General features: G+C 42.0%; 1 protein-coding gene across 2 annotated transcripts in view; it reads left to right on the top strand.

The window, feature by feature from the left end:
- asic2 (acid-sensing (proton-gated) ion channel 2) overlaps positions 1-26,211 on the top strand; it is a 409,791-nt gene that overhangs the window by 277,821 nt on the left and 105,759 nt on the right. The window contains exon 1 of one of the 2 annotated variants that reach the window (XM_053443254.1): positions 12,555-14,788. The exons of the other annotated variant lie outside the window; for it this stretch is intronic. Coding sequence (XP_053299229.1) covers positions 14,096-14,788 — 693 coding nt within the window. The 5' untranslated portion in view covers positions 12,555-14,095. Of the gene's footprint in view, positions 1-12,554; positions 14,789-26,211 lie in introns of those variants that run through there. 2 annotated transcript variants of the gene reach the window in all.

The raw sequence follows: 26,211 nt of genomic DNA on the forward strand, positions 1-26,211 counted from the left end.
ACAGCTGGACACAGGCCTCCCACTGGATGTTTTTCACAGTTCTCATCCTGTTCTCCTTCTTCCTTCTCGCCGAGAAACATCCACTTGGAGTTTGAGGGGATTTAATGGTGTGTGTGATCACTGCAGCCCAGTCAAGAGATTAGGAAGCTGCAGGAACCTTTGCTAGAGTGAGGATCATCACACAGGTGTTTTGAAGGGATAAATACTGTATTTAACCCAAACATGAACAGATGCTGTTCGGACCAATCACATTGTCAGGGCGGGCTTTATACGATGATGGACAGATGATCAACAGTAACGTAATCAACCACGTCATCAAAGTGCGCTTGGGTTGAATTCGTTTTCAACAAACATGCCTGCCCTCACTGTACTTCTCCACTTCAATTATTAATTTAATGTCATCCATGTTGAAGAACTTCTCCGCTGTTTGCTCCGTTAAATGTCGGGTGTCGAGGGTAAATTACGTATTCTCCACTCAAGCCTATGTCGAGAATATGCAGCCCCCCCTCTATCTCTTTTTATCTTTATCACTGCTTGTGTGGCTGTAGTGGATGGGCAGAGGGGGACATTTAATAATGTCATTGGTAAAATTAAAACTCCAGGACAACAGAAGGGGAATTCAAAGTATGGGATGTACATTTAATAATTTATACCATATAAAATATGTCATCAATATTGTTTAAAATCATTTTTCAGTGTGTTTCCTGGCGCGATACGCTCGTGTCAAGCGCAAAAAATAGACTCGAAGCCGAAACGATCGCTGCACGGCGCTAGGCAGCCTTGGTGCAGCGCGGCGCTTCAGCCTCCGGTGTGACCAGCACAAAGGTTTAACATGGGAGTGGATGGGAGCCCGCTGTTATTCAAGGCTTGGCGCTGTGCTTAAGAGTCGCTTTGGCGTCGCCTCAGCTGGTTGGAGTTTGAGTAGAAATTCAATTGTTTATTTATTGCTGTCTGGAAGGAAGAAATGTTGACTCACATCTCTGTCTGCCTTTACATCGCACCACCAGGTCATTATCCATTCCATTTTAAATCTATTCAATTAAAGTTTTAAAATTCATTTTTAAATTTAAGATCAAAGGGATTGCCTTCTTGAAGAGTGCAGGCTTGCTGACGGCAGTTCGGTTGATGGCGCTCACAGTGTACAGCAATGATTTCCAACTCCATCTATAGCTGTTCACTCTGAGTGGAAAATATGCTTTTTTGCAACTTCCTGCTCGTTATTAAGTCGTGGCTTGGAAAGAGGAAACAAATAATTTATTTGCTGAAAATTGGAACAACATTGGATGGTGACTATCATTCTAATTGAGTGAGATTCTGTGTTGCCCTAATCGCATGGGGCTGATGACTGGGATAATTCAGTGATTTGTATTAACCATGTTAACGTTGGTACTGGTTTTAAGCCTCTCTGCTTCATCTGTAAAAGTTAAGGAAATGTCAGCACTAACTTTTCTAAATGGGTCAGTGACAAATTGAGTGAGAAATTCACAAATGTTTAAAACTTTTCTGAAAGCCTGCATCCAGTTTTTCGCAAAGTATATTCTGCATGTATGTTGGTTTAGTGTAATTTTTTATTTAATTTTAAATTAAAAAAAAGTTAAGATGGAAAAAGAATAGGAAATATTAAATATTATATCCACCTAAAGTGTATCTAATATGATGAATATTAAATGTTCTCTTAGGACCATTTGACACGTAACCAAAGCAAACATGCCATTATCATAAAAACATCAGTTTCGCAAATTCTAATTTCCTCACACGTGGTCTTCTTGAACAAAAATTAAAATGGCTCTTTGAATTTCAGTTACACCACCTTGACCCCTCCTTAAGAGTTGCCTTGACGCACATGATTCCTCAAAATTTATGATAATAGTCAGAACAATTTTGCTCATTTTATCTTATTTAATAATAATCAACACAAATGTATGATTATGCCAAACTAGTTGATAGGGTGTTTAATTGAGAATTTCCGAATTTTTAAGCAAGATAAATTATTTGGTACCAAGTTTTTATGTTCACACCACATTGACATGTTTACCTAGCCTGGATGCCAGACGAACTTAGCCCCGCTCACAAAATTTTTGGTCATTTTAAAACATCATATGCACAGTCTTCTGTTAAATTATCTTTTGTTATATGGTCGGACAGTATCATCTTTCGCTGTTTAATCAGTGTACAATGCAATCACCACCGCAGCAAATGATGGGATGTCAAAGCTGCTTTCGGCTGTCATCTGCCAGGAGGTGTGAAAACAAGCTAGTGTGTGATCATTCTGTTTTATCAGCCCTGATGTAGTAGCCTGGATGCCAGACGAACTTAGCCCCGCCCACAACATTTTTGGTCGGGCAGTTCGGTCTGGAGTCGCTCCGTTGAGGAAAAATTATGGCCCGACCGGGCCAATCAGATTGTCAGGGCGGGCTTTATACGATGATTGACAGATGATCAACGGTAACGTAATCAACCACGTCATCAAAGTGCCCTTGTGTTGAATTCGTTTTCAACAAACATGCCTGCCGCTGGCGAGCTGAGATGTGTAGATGCTGCCATTGAGTCTGTTTTAGAAGACATCGACAGCGCATTCATTTTGAAAGAGGAACACAGAACACAGAACGTGGAGGCGACGCCAAAGCACCGCGCTAATCCCTATCGCCCCGGCGCTTGGCTGTTCACAACGGACACTGAAGCGACGCTGAACCGCCGGGCAGCGCTAATAATATCACCCGTTGATCCAGTAGATCGCTGCACGGCTTTGTGCCAGTCACACCGGAGGCTGAAGCACCGCGCTGCGCCAAGGCTGCCTCGCGGTGCTTCAGCCGCCGGTGTGACCGGCACAAAGTTTTAACATGGGAGTGGATGGGAGCCAGCTGTTATTTAAGGCTTGGCGCTGCGCTGAAGCGTCCGGTGTAAAGCCGGCGTTAGTAAATAACTCACAATGCGTTGCTTAGCATACGTCACATACTACGTTGCTCTGATTGGTTGTAGGTCTATCCAATTGAGCGAAGAAGAATTTTACTTCCTGGTCAGTTGAAACACGCCCCATAATCACAGCCCAATGGAGCGGTCTCAGACTCACATTCTGACTAGAATTGTGAGTCTTTTTGTATGCGTATATAAGTATAAAGTCATCAAACCTTGAATGGAACCTAGACTTGTAAGCCAAAGTGTCTCAATCTCCCCCTAGTGGTTGGCTGTTGTTTAGGTCATAAACTCTGCCTCCTCATGGTTTTTGTCAATTTTGGTTGTTTTTATCAAACTTGACAGCTGCGATTGACTCGCGATTGGTGGAGCACATACATATGTGCAACCTACATCCCCCAATTGCTACTCTAACTTTGGCGCCAATTGAGGTCACCGGTGCAAGATGGCAGTGGTCATACCCGGTTTATTTTGGCCTCATTTCTAGATAATTGAAGGAAGTAGAGATGTGTCATCCATCTTTGTCAACAGTTTTTGAGTTGGAATAAATAGAAACCCAAGAAGAAAGAGACGTCTTCCTTTGAAAGACAAATTGGGATGAAATGGAGAATGTAAGTCTTTGCTGTGTGATGTTCAGGGGGCTAGCCCTGTGAAAACTGAGCCACATATAATCTGTTGGCATTATTAAACATTGATCGAGCTGGAAGACGACAGAGGAAAAGTCTTTCTTTGGATTCGTTGGATAAGCCTTCATTCATTCAGAATATCTTTTACCTCAGACACTTATCACTCATGAGTTTTTTATTCAGACACTTGATTTGTGTAAGCCCCTGTTGAAGTGGTGATAAGATGTATTTGTGTTACCGTCCACACCAGTTGCTCTATTGCAGACTGCAGCTTGCTGAAGGATTTTGAGATCATCAATATTTAACGATGATCGTGAATGTTCTGAAATGCATAAATTCCCCCATGTGATCAAAATGAGTAAAGGCCTCATTGACGTAACCCTGAGATTTCAAGATGTCAGACACTCAGGTTACATCTGCCGGACATTATTCCCGTTGGAGACTTTTCTGAAAAATCCAGGTCGCGTTTTGCTCAAAGAGGTGACAGCTCATTATGAATTAACTTATTGCGGGAGCCTTAAACCACACATGACAGAGCACAGTTAAAATGTCCATTGTTACATTTCAACAGCAGCTTTATGTCTGCCCTCTGTTCTCTCACTTGCTTCACCTCAGCACCCTCGTCTGGCCCGGCTCAGGATCAGCTCAGTGTGTTGCTCTCTCTCTCCGTTCTATCCTCTGACTGAACTCATTCTAAGCTTCCTCGCTTCACAGCATCGCGGACGTCTAATTATTCCATCTTTCATCCATCACTCCATGAGCATCGTTTCACCACCTCAAGTCAGAAAGATGTACACTCAATCCAAAGACACCTGTGGCTCACTTTATCCTCCCTTTAGCCGACAGGGAGCTGGGTTCCTCTCTCCTCAGCGACATTAAGAGCTCACACCGCCACACACAACAGAAAGATCTAATTTTACATCCTATTATAAAGGTCATTTGTGTCTTTTTTTTTACTCACTGTAAAAATGTGTTTAGATTTTACTTAGCGTGCAGTCGTGAGCTCGTCAAGGTTACACACAGCACATCTGACTAATGGCCCAGCTCTCCTTACATGCTCATGCTAATCACTTCTCTGATTGATTGTGCTGCTCCTAAGCACTAATAGCATCATTAGCTGGAACTGTTGTGGCAGTCTCGGCTCTGAGTTTTCTATTCCCTCGTTGAAGTTTTATTTTTTTCCTTTTTTTATTATTTAGAAAGTAGATTAGGACAGGTTCCCTTGACATCTAATTGGCTTTGATTCCCGGTGAAGACAATGCAACACGTAAATTCTAGTACAGTGAACAGATTCTCATTACCTTCACTGTCACTCCCGTGCATGTGGTCCAACAGGAGCTGCTGTTGCCTTGGAAACCTTGGGTGAAACTCTCCATCTAGAGAAATGGCAATGAGTAAACGATGCACGATGAAAGGACGCATCTATCAAAAGGTGGTGGTTGATCAGAAAAATAGATGCTGATTGAATTTTACCTTCAGATTTTTTCATCAAAAGTTGCAATAAGAAACCTTCATATTCCCCATTTAAATGTACATGGGTGTGATAGCAGTTAGTTTTGATGTGGTTCATGAGTTAATGTAAGTCATAAGTTAACTAAGCAACAAATTAGTATTCCTATTTATCAAACAAGTCCTTGTAATTTCTCTCAACAAGTGGTTGAAAGAGCTCAACTCACTGCAGCTGAAGAAAGCACATACAAACAGTATAACCAAAGACAAACATGCGTGAGTTTTCCAGAGGACACAAAAACAGTGAAGAACCCCCTACGCCACACAAGGTTTACAGCAGCAGCAATAAACCATGTGATCGCCATATATAGCACTATATGGCACTCATTAGGGCAATTACCTCCAGCATATAGTCCTAAAAGTCACTTTAAATCCAATCAACCTGCACAAAATTGCAAAAAACGTATGGATATCAGTCCCCTGAATATGCCAGATTATTACAAATCTAGAACCATTTATTTTACCTTGGGGCAATGGTGAAAGTGTGAAAAAACACCATCACAAAAAATGTAAGCAAAAATCCTGGATTTGCTCCCTTATCCAGATCCACAACTAAATGATTGAATTATCTTCAAATCTGTACCACATATCAATATGTTATCTTGCTCACACAAACTAATGGGGCAAAGAACAAACTTTATATTCTAGCTGATTCTGTAACATCAACACTGAACAACACCTGTGTCGGAGCCTGGTCCATCACTGTCCCCCAGAAACATCTCCATTGTCCCGATGAATAAGTTAAACATCCAAAATCTAGATGAATCTACTTTTGAAGCAAATATGATGCGTTGCTGTTGCTGCTGCCTTTGATCACTGCTCCAGTTGCTTACTTGGTGTTAAATAAACAAATGTGCTTGTTTCATGTTTTAAATGTAGATTGCGTGACACTGCTTTTTCTGAGGTCGATCCGCTGACTGAATCGTGACCAGGGTTTCCTAAAGTGATGGGATGGCCGAGGGGAGTCGTAAAGGGCAGGAGCGTGTGTGCAGAGTGTGGCTGGTGTGCTGCCAAACTGTCAGAGAGCGTTTTGGTTGCGTCAGCTGGGGGACGATTATTAGTTTAACCAGAGCGGATGTTATAATCATAGGGATGGGAATCCAGCTGGGTAATCAACACACTAATTTTTGGGTCATCATAACAAAGACACACTCGCATTTGAAATGAAGCAACGCAGGCCTTCGTTCACGCAGCATGTTCACACACTTTTTCAGCGATGCCACCTTCTTGTTGTGATTAGTTGCTCCTCAAAAATTGAAAAGACCTTCTGCTCTGTGCAAGCCAGGTGTGGGGCCTGATCCACAGCAGCTGCTCCTGTTGCCCTTAAATCAAAAAGGTGGGAACAGTTTGAGAAGAAGTGGAGCAGCATGGAAAGGCCAATCATGGGGCGTGAAGCAGGAGAATCAAAGCAACAGAAGAACAAGATACATTTATTGGTCCCACAAAAACGTTGCTTTCACCCGATGCTACTTCATACTGTATCTAACTATACAATTTCCCCTCTTACTCCTCCCTTCACTCACAAAAGAGGAACTGTTGTTTGACCCTGAGTTTTCTTCAGCGTGAATAAAACATATGAATAAGTAACAGTCTTGAGGACAAATGGGACATTCACCATTTTTATAGATGTTGTCGAAGAAAAGGGAACATCCACTGATTATACACATCAATGTGTGACAACAGGGAATATCACAGATCGCCTCAAACTATGTCAGCACCAAGCATTTCAAAAGAGTCAGAAAGATGTTAGTTTGACCAGACTTCCAGACTGTATAAATTAAGCAGCTTAATGCTCCTCACTGAAAATTAAACCATCAATGCCCATTGTTGGTAAACTGGCATTAGCTGCCATTTTGAAGCCATTTTGAAGCCTTGATGTTGACATTTTGTCCAGCGCCATCTTTTTGTTTTGAAACCTAAAAATAACAATATGTCAAGGAGTGGGGGGTGGAGTGGACCTGCACCGATTGGATGGTGGTAGCTGACATTCAAAAGGCCCAATGCATATGGTGCTATATCGCCTATTCAACTCTAAATGGGCCTTTATTTACTAAATGAACATCATGTTGTGTGGAAAACTTGAAACTAGAAATCAAGACCATACACTTCTTATGGAAATGTTTACTGACGTTTTAAATCAAGTGAGATTTTCTCATAGACTAATATATAGGAACATACTTTTATTTTGCAACAAATTAAGACACCCTCCGCTGGTCATTTGAGAGAACACATGTTCCAGGCACTTCTGCATTGGGTTAACTTTCACAGTGTAATCTTATATTAAAAAAAATCTTCATCACATTCATCACACGTTGTGTAAATATGGCAGGATCAGCAGCTGTAGCTTTGCGTTGCCTTCAGGCACCTTCAAGCCAGCAGGACCAGAATCAGTTCACTTTAACATCAACAGACTCAGATGAAAATGAAGTAAATCTGCTGTTCATTATTTGGAATGAGCTGATAGTCCTGAATTATATTTGTTTATATGTTTATTGAGTTAAAACCACAATAGTTCAAATAAGGTAAAAATCCCTAACTGAAAATAGTGTTTGATATATTTTTGATACTCTTTGCAAGATCTTGTTTTAAATTAAGCTATTTCATTATCCTCAAGACTTTGGATAGGTTTAAGTTTGTAGTTAAATGCTTCTCTTAAACCAAAATCCCCACAGAGATCATAGAAGCGTCGTGTAATTGAATGTTATTTAATCTAAACTTGACCGTACCTGCAAGTTGAGCCGTGTTCAGAGAACCGCTGAGTTCAGCTGCAGAGCAGACTGAGGAATTTTCCATTCACCTTGTCTTATTAAAATGAATGCTCTTTTTACGTACGTGCACCAGCCCCCCTGTGGTTTCTTCTCACCTCAGTGAAGGTGTGTTCCCTTCCTTCTGGAAGTGTAGTCCCACTGTAATTTAAGCTCAGCACTAAATGTCCATTGGTCTATTTGAATTTCTTCTCAGTCGTGTCACTTCCTGCTCCAACAGAGCTGACAGGCTGATGTCAATGGTTTCTTCTCGTTTTGCGGGTGAGTCACAGATTTAAACACAGGCGAGCTTAAAGGGCAACTTTTGCAATAACTGATTTGCAAAGGAACATGCTTTTGTTGTAATTGTCTTGTTTTCTGCCTTTTTCAGCTGCAGCTATAGATTAACACTAGCGGTGAGAAAAGGCGACCGAGAAATGAGAACTCGCTGACATTTAATAAACAGCACACAGCAATCTAATCTGTGAGAAGAACTTGTTATGCTTTGTGTCAAACGCAAAAGAAAGAACAAATACTTATGCCTGATAGAAAAGGAAAATTATTTTCAGAAATCAGAAAGGGATGCTCCTCTTTATTGCAGCTTGGTTATGCCAACAGTGGATTGGAGGACTATGTATAATATATAAGACGTTGCCTGCTGTGACAAACACAGAATCATCACCCAAATCTGACGCTTTGTTTACTGCGATGGAGTTTGTGTAGCTAAAACCCACTCTACACTACCCAATTTTACTAAGTATCACCAAACTAAAGCATCAGACCACTCTATAGTGTGATAATATGTCTGTGTTTTGTATTCAGCTCGGTCCACTGCACCCAAGGGCCCAAAAATTATAATGTAATGTTGGTTTAAACGTACCATCTGCTGTTTTTTAACAGTAGTAGTGCTTTGGAGCAACTTTTCTTATGAGCATGGCCCAGGTTTCTCATCGATCGACAACTGGTAGCATTAATCTGCCAAGAAACCTAACAATGAACCACCAAAAGCAAAATAAGAAGATGGCTACAGAAGCTAATAAGATTTCTTTAAAATGGTGTAATATTTTACGAAGGAGAAAATGCACTCAACTGGTTTGTTGGACCTTCAGGATACACAGAAAGTGTTTCGGTAGAAAATACTGGTTGTAAACATAGCCATTTGTTCACTACAGAACTCCGTAGGGAGTGGAGGGAGGCACTGGATGGGTTGCAATAGATGAAGAGTATTATTTCACTGAACTCATGAGGGTCTACAGCATCTTTAACCATTAAATGCCTCTGAGCTGAACACACTCTCTTGTGCAGGGGCGAGAAATGTATCAGGGACAGTTCTGCCTGCATCAGCTTCATCAAACATTTTTATGGTCATGCAAAAAGTAGCAACGGGTTTAAGGTTAAACCTGGAGCAGAAAGTTAAACAATTAAATATATATTCATCGCGTATACTAAGTGATGATGATGGCAGTCTAGAGCCATGGCTCTTGTCACAACGTGTTCTTGTCATTGACGGCAGCTCCGACGATGATGGACAGGCCCTGACAAACCTCCACTGTCTCATCACAAAGGAAACCATCTCCAGATTATTCCATGAACTCTGACAGCACCTATTAGACGTAATGACGATTAAATGGGTATCCACCACCACACCATCAATCTTTTGACTTAATCAGGGGCTACCCTGGGATTTATACTTTCTATTCATGTAAAAGCCACTGAGTTCAAGGAGAAGGCAAAGGGTGAGGCGGCCCACCCCTTCCAGTGTAAGCTTTTTCCCCCCCATTTGATAAGTGGGACTGCAGTCATATTAGAAGACTTAGAGAAAAGCCATCGATTGCTTTTCCTGCTATCACCGTCATTTTAAATCAGCCTGGGGTTTTGATGAATGACAGCCCACCACGAGATACACCAGTTTTATTCACCTCCCTCATCTTTCATCTACTTGCCGGAGTCACGGCTTCACCTGCGCTTCCACAGACAAGGCCAACACGACGTTTGCTCCCTTTATGAATCATGATCAACTGTTGCCTTCCTTGTGACTGACTTGCCGAACCGCTGCTTACCCACGGAGTATGTTTTGATCTGACATTCTCCGACACATCCTGTGCCTCATTAATAGGAATCTGTGAATGTCTAATAGGGCATTATATCTGCATGCTGCTCACTCCTGACCAGTTTTCCACCATGTGTCGTTTGATCTCAGACAGTGTTGTTGATGAAAGCATACAGAATATGTTATAGGGAGTCGTGTGTATGTCCATGTCCTTGCAGCTATAAAATGCTGTGTAATTGTATCTGATTTTGAGGTTGGTTATATCCCTAATTAATCAGTGATTTCCCTTATGTTTTAGAATCGGAAATTGGATATGTTGAGCCTTTGAGCTCCTCTTTACACTGAGTGCGTAGCTGGACTGAGAAACCCTTTTTTAGGCTCCACGCTAATTATTCAGCCTGCAGATCAAGGCTCTGGAAGGCTGCCTCTGATTCTGGCTGTAGGCTGTGTGTGTGTGTGTGTGTGTGTGTGTGTGTGTGTGTTTGTGTTTGTGTGTCTGTGTCCCTCTAAAATACAGTAAGTGTTAGAGGAAATAAGTGTGTGTGCATGCATTTGACATTTCAATCCTGCGCTCCTGTTCTTTGTATTTATATGAATTATACATGGAGGTGTTTTACTCCTTCAACATTTTCACAGTCTCTGTTTGGTTGTTTGTGGAAGACGTGTTGCATTGTGCGTGCATGTAATGTGTGCTCATGCCGTTTTGGGTCTTTACATTAATTTCTTTTGACAGTGTGGAAGCTTTCTTGAGGCTCATGTGTTGGCTTACCCAAGTTAAAATGTCTTTTCATTACCTATTTTAAGATAAAATTCCAAAGAATCAGCAGACACTGTTGCTAAACATTCAACCAACAATGAAACGCTACGTGTGTTGAATAATATCAAGCCCGCACGCTGAGTCAATCTTGTAGAGAATCCGGTATTCGCCTCAACCTTTGTTTGAAAATGTTATGAGAATAAAGGTTATAGCTTTGGTAAGTCATGGCGTGTACTGCAGAACTTATCTAATTTTCTGATAATTATTCAACGCTACCACATTTTATCTTCCTATGAGTTTGCATTCATATTTTCGGTTTAATTCTAACTCTTTAAACAGAGTCTGAGAGCACTCAGGGTGAGTTCAATTAAGAAATTAAAAGATTTTTTTTCTTGGCGAAATACAAAATGGTCTCTGCTCTTAGAGACAGAGGTTAATGAAAGCTAATATGCAAAACCTTGATTTTGATAAAACCTTGCATTATAGCCTCAAGTGAACGAGAGCACTCTCCCCGAATTGGCTCAGATGCTTTTATTTCACTCGTATTGATGAAGCGTATTTAAGTTGACTGTCGGACAGAGATTTAGTTTTGTACGGATGTGATATCGGCAGACCATGTATGAGCTAATCCTGCAGCATTGAAGCAGCCAAAAATGGTACAAAAAGTCTCTTTATATGTGGTACAAAAACGAGTCCTTGCACAGATTACCTAAGAGTTGCTGTTGTGAGGGTTTTTAAACTAAGGACACGCTCCATGATGGATAAATGGCTCCAAGGAAGATAAAATATGAGCCATTGTAGTTGCTGGCAATAATTTGTCTTCTTATCTCTCTGTTTTTCTACATTTGTGTTTTGTTCATCCGTCTCTTGAAAAATTGTGAATGCTTGCCGATTACAGGGTTCAGTGTGAGGGGGTAAAGAAGTGAGTTACCTAACTGCACCAACCAGCAGCGTGACAATCATGGGAGTGGGGAGGCAATCAGTGCTATCGAAACACATATAGTTTATATAGTTAAAATGTATATATGTAAAAGTCAATAGAGCCCACTCAATACCTAAAGTTTTGCAAGTAATCATGCTATTGATATTTGAGAGTTTAAAAAAATCTCATTGTGGTAGCCTACATGCTTCTTTTATGTACATAACAAAAAAACTGGTATTATAGATCTGTGACAAACAATATGTGAGTGGGACATTTTACATTGAGTCATGGTTTCTTCACACAAAACACAAACAGCGACACAATTTGCTGGTGTTTTCCAGACACCATTTAGGCTTAACTCTATTTATAGAGATTAATAGCTGTTTTAGTTATTGACTTGGCTTTAGTTCAAAATAAGATAGTGAAATATGTGTCTACTAGGCGGCAAACAAATTTGTACCAGCCAGTCTGACACACAGAATGATATACACCAGCAACACACATACCTGTATGCTGAGAAATATAATTATTTAAGAACTAAAATGAAACTTAAATAAAGTAAATATCAACAAGCTAAAGAGGAAATGGAAACTTGTAAACATACACAAACACTACTGTGTGTGTCAAATATAAAGACAATGCTCGGAAAACTATACAAAAAAAACCTGTGTGACATTAACAATGATTTAAAAAAAAAACAGAAATGTCTTAAAGTAATTCAAATAAAAAAAGATCTTACACTAGTAATTTACTTTTTGTCAAAGGTATAATAGTAAAAATGTTATCAAAATAAAGAGCATGGAAGAACTGAAGAGATTCAATATTTATTTATAAGTATACTCCAAGTGTAGAGCCCATGATTTGCTGTTCTTCACTGATGCTCACAAATATTCTCATACATGCACCCTGCAGTTTCTCATTGCTCTGTAGCTGTGTGGCTCAGCAACAGCAGCGGCAGACAAACAGAGGGGGTGTGCAAAGGACGGCGCGCACAGAGAGACAAGCGCTCTCATCAGTGACGGGCTCACGGGGTGCGCGGACAGAGCTGTGGCGCAGGAGGAGGAGGAGGAGAGGTGCAACGGGAGGACAAGCTGCCTGAAAACCCGGAGCAAAACGCGAGAGACCACGAGAGAGGGAGGGAGAACAAAACGGAGAGAGACCACTGAGGGGAGAGAAGTCATTTGGAGCAGCGAGAGGGAGAAAGCTGGATGAAACTGACAAGGACACGGAGGGAAGAGAGCGCACAGAGAAGCCCGTCCTGACGGAGCAGAGAAGCGGGGGAGTGCGTGCACAAAGTGGAAAAGAAGACAAGAAGGAGGAGGAAGAAGAGAGGGAGCCTGACAGGAGGTCGAGCTTACGGGGCTTGACTGACACATTTGCAAAGAGAAGGAGGAGGAGCGTGAGGGCAAGTTGATGGATTTGATTTGGTGAGTGTATTTTTAGAAGGAGGACTGAAGACAAGAGAGAAATATTGAAACTAGAGATGCTGCCTTTGAGTGGAGGAAAAATAAGAGAGAAATAACAGGAGACAGAGAAAAGAAGAGAGATGTTGAGATCAGAGTGTGACAGAACAGATTATCTTTGGTCTGGTTTCCCGCAGGAAACCACTGAGAGTGTATGTCCGTGTGCGTGCATCAGTGCCTCCTTCTCCATGTGAAAGTGCATTGGAGCGTGTCTCTGACTATAGCTGTGGTGCTGAAAAGGAGGTCGGCCACAAGATGAAGCCACCCTGTGATTACCTGCAGGATCTTCTAACACTGTTTAAAGCCAAGTGGGAGGACAGACAAGGTGCAGAGTGGTGACATCCCACGGAAGTCGAGGCATCAGAAGTGAGACTGCAAAGTGGGAGAGAAGAGAAACGAACAGGGGAGACTTTTGTGAAGTCAGTTAAAGCCTCATACTGAAGAGCGCAAAGGAACTGAGTGCTGCCCCTGGCTGCCGAGCAGCTCTGCAAGACAGTGAAGCCAAAGAACACACATTTAACTCAAGAGAAGAAAAACCACGGCGCAGGAACAAGGCAAGCCCTCTACTGCCAGACTGCACCCCACCAGCCAGTTTCCTCCACTGTCATCTCATTATTTTAATTACCTCCCTCTCTTTCATTTGTCGTTTTTTGTCCTCTCTGCTTAGCCCTTGGTATTTTGTATTCTACCCTCCTCGCTCCCTCTCTCTTCCCCCCCTCCTCCTCCTCTTGCCTTTGCTCTCTCTGTCTCATCCTCTCGTGTTCACTGTCACACTAACTGCGGTGGATGCTGGAGTCACTCATGTACAAGCTACCTTCCTTGGAGCACATTTGCCCAGCTGACTTTTTTTCTCCTCTCACCGTTGAGTTGGATGATTGAAGCACTCTCACATAAAGAGTCCAGGAGAGATGACCAACAAGTAGCTTTTCATCAGTGCTCCTGCACCACCAGAAGAAGAGGACTTCAACACACACTGCTTTCGGTGAGGTTATTTCCTAGTGGGCATACGCTGGACTGTTTTTACAGTTAAGACCGTATGGGTCATTCATTTTCATAAGGCCAAACAGATATCCTGGTGTGGATTACAGTAGTGGATTTATCCTGGAGCTACATGTGGGCCCCAGCCCCTGAGGCCTGGCTGGGAAATGAAGCCTTTCCCGCGGCTGTAGGAGCGCTGTGGGCAGCGATGGCCCTGGAGGGGCGCTGTCTCCGGCGGGGATCCCCAGCCATAATCAGAAAGGGCTGTCAGCGACATCCTAAAAGGCCAACTCTGACCCGGGTCACTTCTACTCTGCTGTCAAGGACACGCCTGCATGGCCTGAGGCACGTTTGTGTCCCTGGTGGCTCAGTAGGCCGCAGGGCCTTCTGGCTGCTGGCCCTCTGCACCTCCCTGGGGCTGCTTTTATCTTGGTCCTCCAACCGTCTACTTCACTGGCTTTCCTTCCCCACATACACGCGGATCCACGCTGAGTGGGCCAAAGAACTGGCCTTCCCCACGGTCACGATCTGTAACAACAACCCTATCCGCCTCTACAAGCTCACCAAGAGCGACTTGTATTTTGCCGGCCACTGGCTGGGCCTGCTGCTGGCTAACCGGACAGTGAGGCCCATGGTTCTGGACTTGCTTCAGGAGGACCGTCGGGCCTGGTTCAGTAAGCTGTCGGACTTCAGGCTCTTTCTGCCACCCAGAAACTTTGAGGGAACCAACCTGGAGTTTATGGACAGACTGAGCCACCAACTGGATGACATGCTTCTCTCGTGCAAATACAGAGGAGAGCCCTGCGGAGCTCACAACTTCTCTTCTGTAAGTCCACCCTTTCTCTAGCGTTTTCTAGAAGCATCATGTCAACGCTGTCAGCAGAGAAACACTTCACTATTTCCTCTTGTACTTTTATTTCTCCAGATGTTTACTTTCAAATACCCCGTTCTTTATTGCAAGTAAAGTTTGCAATTATGTTGCTTCAAAATAAAACAACGTATTGCTTCAATTCATTATCTTTTAGGTGAGTTTTCTCCTGTGCCATACTTGTTTTAATGGCTGAGTTATACGGCTGTAAATATAGCCTGTCGTTACCTCCTGTTATAGCTGACTTTCTGAGTGATAGTATAAAAAGATAAGTGAATCTGTGGCTGCATAGGGCAATTATTATATCACTGCTTGTATAAGGCATTTTTCTGAAAACCGTCTGGAATATGGCGGGAACATTATCCATGGTCATAAGGTGGATGAAATGGGTAACATATGAGCTTGTGGAAAGTCATAACAACCATCCCTCCATATCAGAGAGTTTCTTTCACAGCACTGTGCAACCCAGGGAGGAGTTTACTGCCTCTGTGTCTGATCGCTCTCATATCTGTCTTATTTTCTGTGTGGATGGTTGTGGGTTTGGGGATTTGTGTGCCCACTCTTCCTTGTGCACTCCCTCGGCACGTGTGAACCATGGCAGATGTTTTCTCTGCGGTAAGCTGCACAAACTGAAAATTGTCTTTTAAAGTTTTTTTTTTTTTACTTTGTCATTTCATTCTGGTTCTTTTCTGTGCTTTCAACTGTGGCCTTGGAATCAGAGACTGACTGAAGGAAGAATGTGAAGCGGCAGGTGATTACAGTACCACCAGTGTGCAAAGGTTGGTTAGGTATCAGTTTTTTGCTCTGCTGATTCTGCCTGAGGATGCCTTTTAATTCCAACTGGCATGAGCAGCAGAATGTGGACAGGACACCCAACTCGAGCCTGTTTGAACTTGCCTGAAATTATATTCGGGTCGGCCATGTTGGCTGGGTTATCCACATGATTTGTATGCTGCTCAGGCCTGTAATCGGGGAAAACATTGTTCCTGAGTTGAGTTTGGACAAAAAAATACAATACATGTCTGGCTAAGGTCAGGCTTGGTTGGTTTTCTCTGGGGGTTTGTCAGATTAGGACAAAAAATATTCATGCAAGCCACACTCTACCCGGCATGGAAAGCAAAACAAATCTGTCATTACCTTGTATTTCTGAGCAGAGTCTCGGGTACTCAATCTAATGACAAAATATACACCAAACAGACCTTAGCAGAGCCTCAAATATGCTGAAGCAATCACATTGGTTTAGCTGTGTTGGGATGCAAACAGAATAATCTCAGTAGAGAACGAGACCTATTCCTACTTTATTATTTTTTCAGGCCAAGTTTAGTGGAAAAGTTGGAAACGTTTGAATTTTCGACTGCTTGGTTTCCTCATTATTCAGGGGGCAGTTTTTTTGTCAAGGTAATGCATTCAAGTGGGTTGAATCACTTTCATAATGAGTGCTACCTACCAGTGTGAAGTATCGTGATGAACACTCGTGCAGTTTTGAGTGTAGTAGATATTTTTTTCAAGCTGAATGATTTTCTGGGATTTAAACTGTCTAATCATTGTTTAGGCATGGATTAAGCTGCTGCTGACGGAGGGGAAATGGCCTTCTGAGAACAGATACTGTGAAAACTTCCAACAACAGCCCTTAACAATCCCACTCAAATATCAGTGTAGATCAATATGAAACAGGGTGAAGGACAAGGTAGCTGCTTCAGCCCTGCTGCAAATACAATCACAGGTACAGTGTGAACCTGTCCGACACCAGTGCTGCTCATACTCCATCCTTAAATGTGCTTCTCGGTGGAGATTTGTGCATTATATATATATATATATATCAGCCTTACTCTGCAAATCACCCCACATTGATGCCCCACTCCTGCTTTCTTTTTCATCTTGCTTTACCCCATAGGGGGCATCATGCCGTTAACAGGCCCTCAGTAGTTTTGCCAATGTTATTAGCCTGCTCCTGCAAGTCAGCAAAGACTCCCGGAGGCTTATTCATTATCACTGCATTAAGGTTACTGTCACTCCAAGACCAGAAATGATGCAAGAACCAGATTAAATGGGGGACAGGGAGCACATGCACATTGGCTTGTTAGTAAATAAATGCTGCAATGCTGGTGTGTACTCATTCATATGACTGCATGCACGATTGTCTTGGAGAATAAGTGAGAAATCCATTTTTAATTGAAGCTGGTTATTACAGGCTTAGGAGTGTAGAGGATTCTTTGAACTGTCAGACCGCTGGTTGGGTTGAGGTAAGGGGAAGAAAACCTAGAGGTTGCATGTGAGGGATGGAATAGAGAAAAGGCATCTGGTTGGTCTGGTTGGGAATACAAATAGGTCTCATAATTCTGGCCAACTGCCTGCAGCAGCACAATTTCATACGCTTCACCTGCTGAATCTACTGTATCACAGTGAATTGGAACTAGTGGAGGGGCTTGCTAATCAATAAATCGAATAGGTGCGTGATGTAGTTTATGGTGGTCTATTTTGCTGCCACATTTCCAGTGCTGATACATTCTCAGCCGTCCCATCCCAGTCCCAACTTTAAGGTGGTGGATGAGACACAGAAATGCACCAAAGACCAGGCAAACTGTTCCATTCATTCACAATTAAATTTAAATAATACCTTATCAAACCACAGTGAGCTAAGCCTCTTTCTATGTGGAGCCGATACACATCTCCAGCCTACCTTTCCAGAGCTCCATCGAGGATGAGATAACTGCGCTCGCGATGACAAATTAAAAAAGTGGTCAGAGTTAAAGAGTAGCACCATATCACGCTCTAGGCAGGGGGGAGGAGAGAAACAGTGAACCTCGTTTCCTGGCCACTCTAATTTATCAACTCTATCTCCAAAGAAAATCTCATAAGTGTTGCGCCAGAGCAACGCTGTACCGCACCCAGGTGATGGGGTTGAACAGGTTACTTCGGATGTGTTTTCAAATTGTGAATTACTGTGTGTCACATTTAGTGTTATCAATGTTAGTTTTTATTTTATTTATGTGAACTGCTATATTTTTTATGTTAATAATGGATCAAATGAATACTTTAATTTGAAAGGAATCTCTTTTGGTAATGAATAGACACTCAGTAGACTGCACTGCACAGCCATTGTACAGTCCCCTTATGAAAGCACATTTAAATTCACTAGATCTGAATTTTTATTTGGATCTGCACCAATTGCACAAACTCATGAATATCAGTGCCCTTAACAGGTGGAAAAAAAAAACTGGATCTGCATTATGACCTAGATCTGCACAAAAACATGTATGGGCTCATCCATGACCCTTACAGCATCTCCACCACCCAGTTTCATGGTAATTTGTCCAAAGGTATTTGTGTTATCTTGTGGAATAACGGACAAACAAACCAACCAAAACAAAATCCTAATCTCATTGGTAATAATTTACGAGGGGTGTCTCATAACGCTGCAGTATTTTTGTATCCTATGGTTAGATTGTATGTTTAACAGCCAGCTACATTTTGATATTAAATATCTATAAAATATCTATAAAATATGGGACTTGAATTGATCAATAAATATAAGACAGAATGTGAATATCTTTTATTGGGATCAATTATATCAGCTCAACCTAAAAAGAAATATGCAGACAGGATTATATTAACAGAGTGAAATTTATCTAAAACAGTGGTTTTCAATAGGTGAGGCGCGCCTCCCCTGGGGGGCGCCAAAGAGCCAAAGGGGAGGCGCGACACGAGACACTCGCAAAAACAAAATACACATCTGTATGCAGCTCTAGTGATATCGATAATTGTGCGTGCGTGTATTAGTTTTAAAATGCATCGTTTCCCTGTCCCAAGTCAACAGGAGTCAGCATTAAGGGAGGAGACAGGACCCAGCAAAAAACGTAGGAAAAATGATCTTGAATGCGTTTCTGGTTGTCTGTGGAGAGCGAGTTCCCCCAGATCTCCAATAGGGCTATGGAAGTCTTAATCCCCTTTACCTCCACGTACTTGTGTGTGTGTGGGTTTTCCACACTGACCGTGATTAAAAACAAATACAGATCAAGGCTGCAGGTGGAGGACGACTTGTGTATATTTCTCTCTGCACTGCAGCCCCGCATCGAACACCTCTGTGCATCAAAAGCGAGGCCTCATTGTTCCCACTGATATGGACGATTCAATTGAAAGTCAATGTTGTGTTGTCTTGAATCCATGAATTGGGTGGGCCATAGGGTTGATGCCGCTCGTAGCGCAAATGATGTGAATTTGACGCATTTTGTTTGTTGTTTAAATTTGAGGTTGTACGTGGCTGAAATCGTTAACAAATTTCATGAAAATATGTGAATCTGTTCGATCTGATAATATGCCGTTGTCGTTCATTGATCAGAGAGTTGTCCATTGTGCAGATTCTTTTCGAGACGATGTGCATCTCCTTCAAATGTGCGCTTAAAGCCCGGTCACACAGCACCGATCAGCCGTCGGATGTCGTTGGTTGTAGCTTTGGCGCCGATTACACATGTTAAGCATGTTTTGTTGACTTGTGGATAGGCCTAATTTTAGAAGTAGCCTCAATTAGGCCTGCATGAAGTTGGAAATGATTTGCTGTTGCAAAGAATCGTTTATGAATGCACTTTTAAAAAAGTTGTGGAAATAAAATGTCTTCAACATTACATTTGATTAGTTATTGAAAATCATCATTGCCTGGAACACACAAAAGATGGCATTTACTGAAGAGGCGTGTGTGGGTTAGGTCAGGCGGACGGGATTCATTTTTTTGGAGGGGAGGCTCGGCGGTCCTTACCTACTCTAAGGGGAGGCTCACATTCACCCAATTTGAAAACCCCTGATCTAAAAGGTTGATTAAATGCAAAGTAAACTCGAGTTGCTCATGAGGGAAGGTGCAGATTAAGAAACAAATCCTTTGTTCAACAGTTTAATTCACAATCACAACACCTGCTGCGATGTGTATCTGTTATCATTCAAGCAATTGTTTCAGTTCACCTTGATCCATATTCTGATTTGTCTGATATTGTGGTTTCACAGGCGAAGACTGGCTACCACTTCTCACTTGTGTCGAATTTCAGTCTCATCATATTATGTGGAGATCAGGAAAGGCCTGTGAAGGTCTGCAGAGCAACAAGAAAGAAGCAGCAAAGGTCAATTGATCTAACGTGCCACTGTCTGTTCCATGTGCTATATCTTTATGGGATATGTTTCAGAGCTGAAAAGGAAAGATGCCTGAACACAGATTTTATTTTCAAAGCTTATCCTCAGCTGCACTTTATAGTTTCATTCCTCAGCCGTACTTACTTAAAGTTTTATTTTCAGCGCTTAGGTGAAACTCCACCTGTTGACTCCGTCCATCTTGGTTTCCACTTAAACACAATGAGGAGACAGCCTGAGGCTTATCTGTGGAGGTCCCCACAAAGCCTGGTCAATCACCGCTGAGCCTGGAGGCGCAGCTGATTGAGTTTTAAGCACAGCCAGGTAATAACGCAGGTCTTTCCTGCCTTAGTTTGTCATTGACCTTTTCAGTAGGATTCTGTAAGGCGGGACCATAATCTATTGATCTGACTAGAAATAAACAAGAAAGGCAGTCGGATGGAGGCGTCTCGCAGCTCCAACCACAGCAATCTCATTAGCACAGGTGGCCCTGTGTTTACCGTGCCCTACATCTCCAATTCAATTTCCATCTTCACAACAAACGGCTCGATTTGTTACATGAGCTCCAACTTCCGGCCTATATTAAAAAACACAACGATGCCATGTGTCAATGTGAACGGCCAGAGCAGCGGTCCTTGATATGCCAGTCAGTGGTTGCAGCCGATATGCAATAGCTGTGTGACAGCGATAGCCATAGCAATGTAATGCAAGCCCTGTATGCAGAAGAAAAGATTATACATGGTTAGTATTCATAAGGTCACGTCGATGCATAAACCACACGACTTGTAAAAGGTTAGTGTTTGAAATAGAAACCTAATGGATGCTGTTCCATTCCATGAATACCATTAGCCAACGCTCCATCCAATCTCCACTGCTCCTTATGAGGAACTTGCGAAAGTTACAGCAGATGAGCTTTGCATGGTGTTGTTGTTTGTTATGCTGTTAATTAAAAAAATGAATGTGTGTTTTCATGCAAGAGGCGAGTGACAGCAGCATGAGAAGCGTTTGCGTTGGCTTGCTTGACCCCCAAGTCTCACTACTTCCTGTTTTCCCTCTCAGCTCAGCTCATCTCCCTCAAACTCACACACAATAAGAATACACTATTAAACCCATTTCAAATAAAGTCTTTCGGTACAATGCAATACAAAGAAAACTGCAGAGAAAAAAAATGTCCAGAAAGTCCTCTAAATTTGCATGAACAGTTCTCTGACACAGCGTCAACAAAACCTCAGCAGCCTCATAAATGTGAAATTCAATGTAAGATGGTTGTATTATATTACACTGCACACCACTGCTGTACCCTAAAATCCAGTTGTTCTGCAGGGTGTAAAATAAAATTCTGAATACAATAGATAGGGCTTAAGTTTTCTCTGAGTCCTAAGAGTCCTTCTGTCAAACATAACAACATCATCACTGCACTGCAGGTAGGTGTTGAGTGTAACCACCTCACTGTCAGCTAAGTGCTAATTATAACGTTAAGCGTTGAGAATATTTCCGCACTTCAACTTCTGACAACTTTGTCCCCATCTACACTGTTAAACTTCATGATCATTTTCAGGAAAACAACTCATGAACTCAGTGTATTCCGTTGAGGGTATAATTACAGATTTGGTCATGTGACAAACTGCATCGACAATATAACACGATGACATGTGGGCACTCTATAATTGTGTCGTAAAACTGTCATGTGTGAGTCATCCTTGTCTTTTCAGGCAGAAAAATCATAGTAATGACTTGGAAATGAGAGTAAAAGTTCTCTATGAGACAGAAGCTCACTCATGAAACTGAAACTAAAATGTGGAAAAACCCAAAAGTGAAAGAACCCGATTTGTTAACATAAAGTAACCAAGTGCTGACTGTGTCTTTAAGTCAAATCAAATCAAAGTTTATTGTCACATGCACCAAAGACAGCTTCATCGGAGCAGTGAAATTCTTGTGACATGGCAGGCAACATCTAAGCAGTAGACGACTTTACAAAATAGAAAAATAACATACTATGTAACATAACATATATATATATATATATATATATATATATATATATATATATATATATATATATATATATATATATATATATATATATATAGCCTGTTTCTGTCTAAATCCAGATGGCTCTGCCCTCCACCAAACACTCACTGTTTACATGTTTGTTTGTTGCATTACAAATTACCAGAAAAGTCAGTGGAAGGATGCGGTTTTGATCAGGGAAGCACGTTTACAATTTTGGTGTGGATCAAGGTCCTTTGGCGGATCAAGAAATGTGTTATCACCTTCTCTCTCTTTGCGAGATATGGTGTTTTTATTTCTTCTTTTCTTCTTGATTAAAATTATATGTAGGTTTTGTATCTAGTGCATTTAAATGTGGTTTCAAAATGGGACTGTTGGGAACTCGGCATGGGTATGTGCTGTACTGATTCTACTTGATTTAACCTGAATTTTGGCTAACCAACTGAATTAGCTTTTAGCAATTAGTGCAAAAATTACAATGAAGGTGCTGATTGCAAGTGCAATGCTTTATATAAATTATGGCAATCGGGTGTGAACCTCTAATTGACAGAACATACTGTGGACACTGGTTGTTATTTTAAAGTTTCAAGGCTGCCACCAATAACAACTTATACAGTGTAGTGATTGACGCACTAGGGCTGCTTGATTAATCGAAATTTAATCGTCATTACGATTATGGGGTCAAACGATCTCCAAACTACTATAATCGAGTTGAAACGATTATTTGTAATTTTTGTTCGAAAGCGACGTGCATTTGCAATTCAGTCCTTCCCCCAAAGCATTCAGCGGCCCAGCTGACTGGCACCCACTCTCAAGCAGCAGTAAAGTTAAGGAGGCGAGTTGTGTATGTGGTGATCGGCGGTGAAAAAAACAGCGCGAGTGGAAAAGCAGGGAGGGCAGCAGCAGACCACGTAGCGGCCGCGCAGCGCACCGCTATTCTGAAGCGCGCTCCCGCCTAGCTGTTCAGACCGGTCAGAGCGGACCCGCATTTCTCCGCGCCGGTCAGTCGGTCATAGAGTGTTAGGCTTGCCATCATTAAGGGTTTGAACAACCGGGCGCCGATATCCTGGTTTCACGGAGGAATCAGACACGCAGCCGTCATCGGTGTTTACCAGAACCGGAAGTGGTTAAAAAAAATACAGCATAGACTTCAGAATAAGAGCACATATTAATAATCGTGATTTTGATATTGTCCAAAATAATCGTGATTATGATTTTTTCTATAATCGAGCAGCCCTATTAAGCACTGTTCCTCTTCATCAAGAAACACAAGAACCACCTCTCAGTTCATTTGAACATGAGTGGACAATGTTGTATACGTGAACACCTCAGAGATATAATGTGTTTAGATGACCAGTAAGAGCCTGTGGGTTTTAGAAGCACTGCAGCTTCACATCAACCACCTGTGAGTGCTTGAAGGGAAGCTCTAACAGTGACAGTGCTGGCAATGACAACAGGACTTGTTTGAAGGATCAATCACCAGCAGGCTAAGCACTGACACTAATGTGGGCTTCCCAGCAGGTGATACTGGCCCTGTCTGGCTTTCCTCATAGGTGTCCCCTATCAGTGACAGGGCAGCAATCAGCCCGCAGCCATAAAGACACACAAACACACTAAAGTAGACTCATGACTGTTTCTGCAACATGTGATTTCTCCGTGGGAGTCTGAACTTCACACCTTTCTCATGGTTTTGTCTATTTTATTGCATCACATCTAAATGTACTGTCTTATTTATAAGATTAGTTGAAAAATAATTAAGAGACCCATATAAACACATTGGGTAATGGAAAAAGTTGTTTTTCATACCGCATTGAAAGCAGGCAAAGAACATCTTTCCAATTCTTTACACCCACACACTTTCTTGATTTCTGCTTCCACATTGTGGATATATAAGCCTGTTGGGGTGTTGCAGTCCCCTGAAGCTATTAGAGCTCAGATGGCATATGACCATCTTACTCAACATGAATTGGACCTTTGCAGGGCTGCATCCTTCTCTGGGTCAGGCATTATGTGAAGGTGGAGGTCTGCAAGGATTAGCCGAGCCCTGAGGATGTACAGGTCAGACTGCAGCCGGCATCTTAAGCCTCAACTTCCCAGGCTCAGTGCAAAGGAAAGCAAATTGAGCCCTGTTATAGATATTACCTATCGTGTCTGAATTTCACCTAGCTGTGCATCCTCTTTCTCACTCTATGCTCCCGGGCATGCATAGCGGCTCCAAACGGATTTGATCGAAGGCCCATGGATCCTAATGGAGCCGGTGTCAGATACCTCAGATGTGTGCAGTAAAACAAAGCAGCAATTTCTTCATATGTTCATGTTTTTTATCAGATTCTTACATGAGATTCCGCAACTATTTCACCCAGAAAATATGCCCGCCGGCAGTTTTTGTGGTGTCTGGAACCTGTCAAACAGATAGCAATACCTTCCCAAACCACTAGTTTTGTGAGCTCCACATTCAGAAATGGTCTCATGATAGGAGTCATAACCAACTCCCACCTTTCAATTGCCGCTGCCATAGTGGTTTTCAGCAAGCTGCTGCCTCAGTCTGGATGCCAAGGGGTGAGGCTAAGCGAGGCAGAGGTTTGCAGGGCAGCTCTAGCGTGTGTAATATTCAGCAGGTGAGCAGTTTCCCCCGGCCTTCTGTGCAACAGATCATACTTCTGTGGGAGAACCTGTCTATATCAGGGTTGAGAGTGAAGGACCACAGAGGCAAATAAAAACGGGCTTAAAACAGCATGTAGATGATTATTCTCACTTGAATCTTGCAGGACTCTGCTTTGAAGGACAAATCACCAGAAGCATATTCTCCCGACAGTCTGTTTTCATGCTTTTGCATCTTTGATGAATCCTGGTCCTACTGATACAGCTTCAGCCTGTAGCGCACACTCGTTCTCGACACACTGCACCCACACATCCAAAGACTTCATTTGTTGTTCTCACTCCAGGACCCACAGTGTATTCCCTGTAACCTTTCCTGACCTGTTGGTGAGATGGTTACGTCAAACTACATGTTATTGATATCTGACTTAATCCATATTTCATAGATTTTCCGTCAGTTGCTCAGTATTGAATTGAAAGCTTGTTCTTTGGATCTGTCAGCTGTAGTAGCTCTAGCAATGGAAGCATGATCCAGAATGTGTTGTGAAGTGAGATTAGCCATGAGTGTGTTTTTGTCATTCTTCCATGCCATTCGATTTAAGTCCCATATATAAAGCAGAACACAATTCCCTCCTGGGATTTTAGAACACCTTAAATAGTTGACCCCTCATTGCATGATAAAAGAGTCTGTCTTGTTTCAGGGGAATGCTGAGAGAACCAGAAGGCAGAGGTGGTTCTATAAGTCACAAGGAAACAAAGGTAAACAACCAGGAAATGAACGGGGCCTAAGGGTTTCAAATTCTTTCCTCAAATATAACATCAGCTCACTAGTATTCTTAAACTATCAGTAAACATATTGCATCCTGCTGAGTATGGTTCTTCATAAAGACATATTTTAGGGGGTTTCTGCACCTGAACCAATGTTCAACATTACAGGTGTCATGTATATGATGGCATTGAATGCTTCAGGTTTGTAGAGTCTTCACAGGCCAGCATGGCACCATTTTAAAGTCAAGTAAAATTATTTCTGAGTTACCCAACATTTTATGAGCATTAATAAGCAGTGTTGCCTTGCTGAACTACACATAAGTTACTGGTTAGCGGCTGTTTCAGCTTTCCGCCCTGACCGCTGACTTCTAGCTTCTCAAAACAAGGACTTCCCATCCTTACAAAATCCAATCTATCTCCTGATGGGCATCAAGAGGCAGCGAACACAGTAGCTTGGCAGATTGAACCTGAACAATATCAAAGAGAGGAACTTCTTTGAGATCTTGACGCATGATCAATTATTTAACATGCTGAATGTCTCAGTGTTGTTTATGCCTCTCCTTCAGACGTGAATACCCTCATGAATAATTGAAAAACCGGGAGAAACTTGTGGCATTCAACCAATCTGCTTGACAACACACTTTAATTCAGCTTAAGCTGCTCAACCCATTTGTTGTTGTATTTATAACTGGTAAACAATTTACTTTTTTTTCCATCTGCATTTGGATGGCAGATTAAATATATCGGCCAACTTTTACAATTACTGAGAAACTGCTGTGTAGCAGGACTACTTGTCTTATTTTTCTTCTTAAATATACATATATATTTTTGTCTAAAATATTGTTTTAATAATGAGAAGGGTATTATTGGCACAGTACATTGTGTCAGTG

This window comes from Pleuronectes platessa, chromosome 16 (genome assembly GCF_947347685.1).
Source record: "Pleuronectes platessa chromosome 16, fPlePla1.1, whole genome shotgun sequence".
NCBI classification, from domain to species: Eukaryota; Metazoa; Chordata; class Actinopteri; order Pleuronectiformes; family Pleuronectidae; genus Pleuronectes; species Pleuronectes platessa.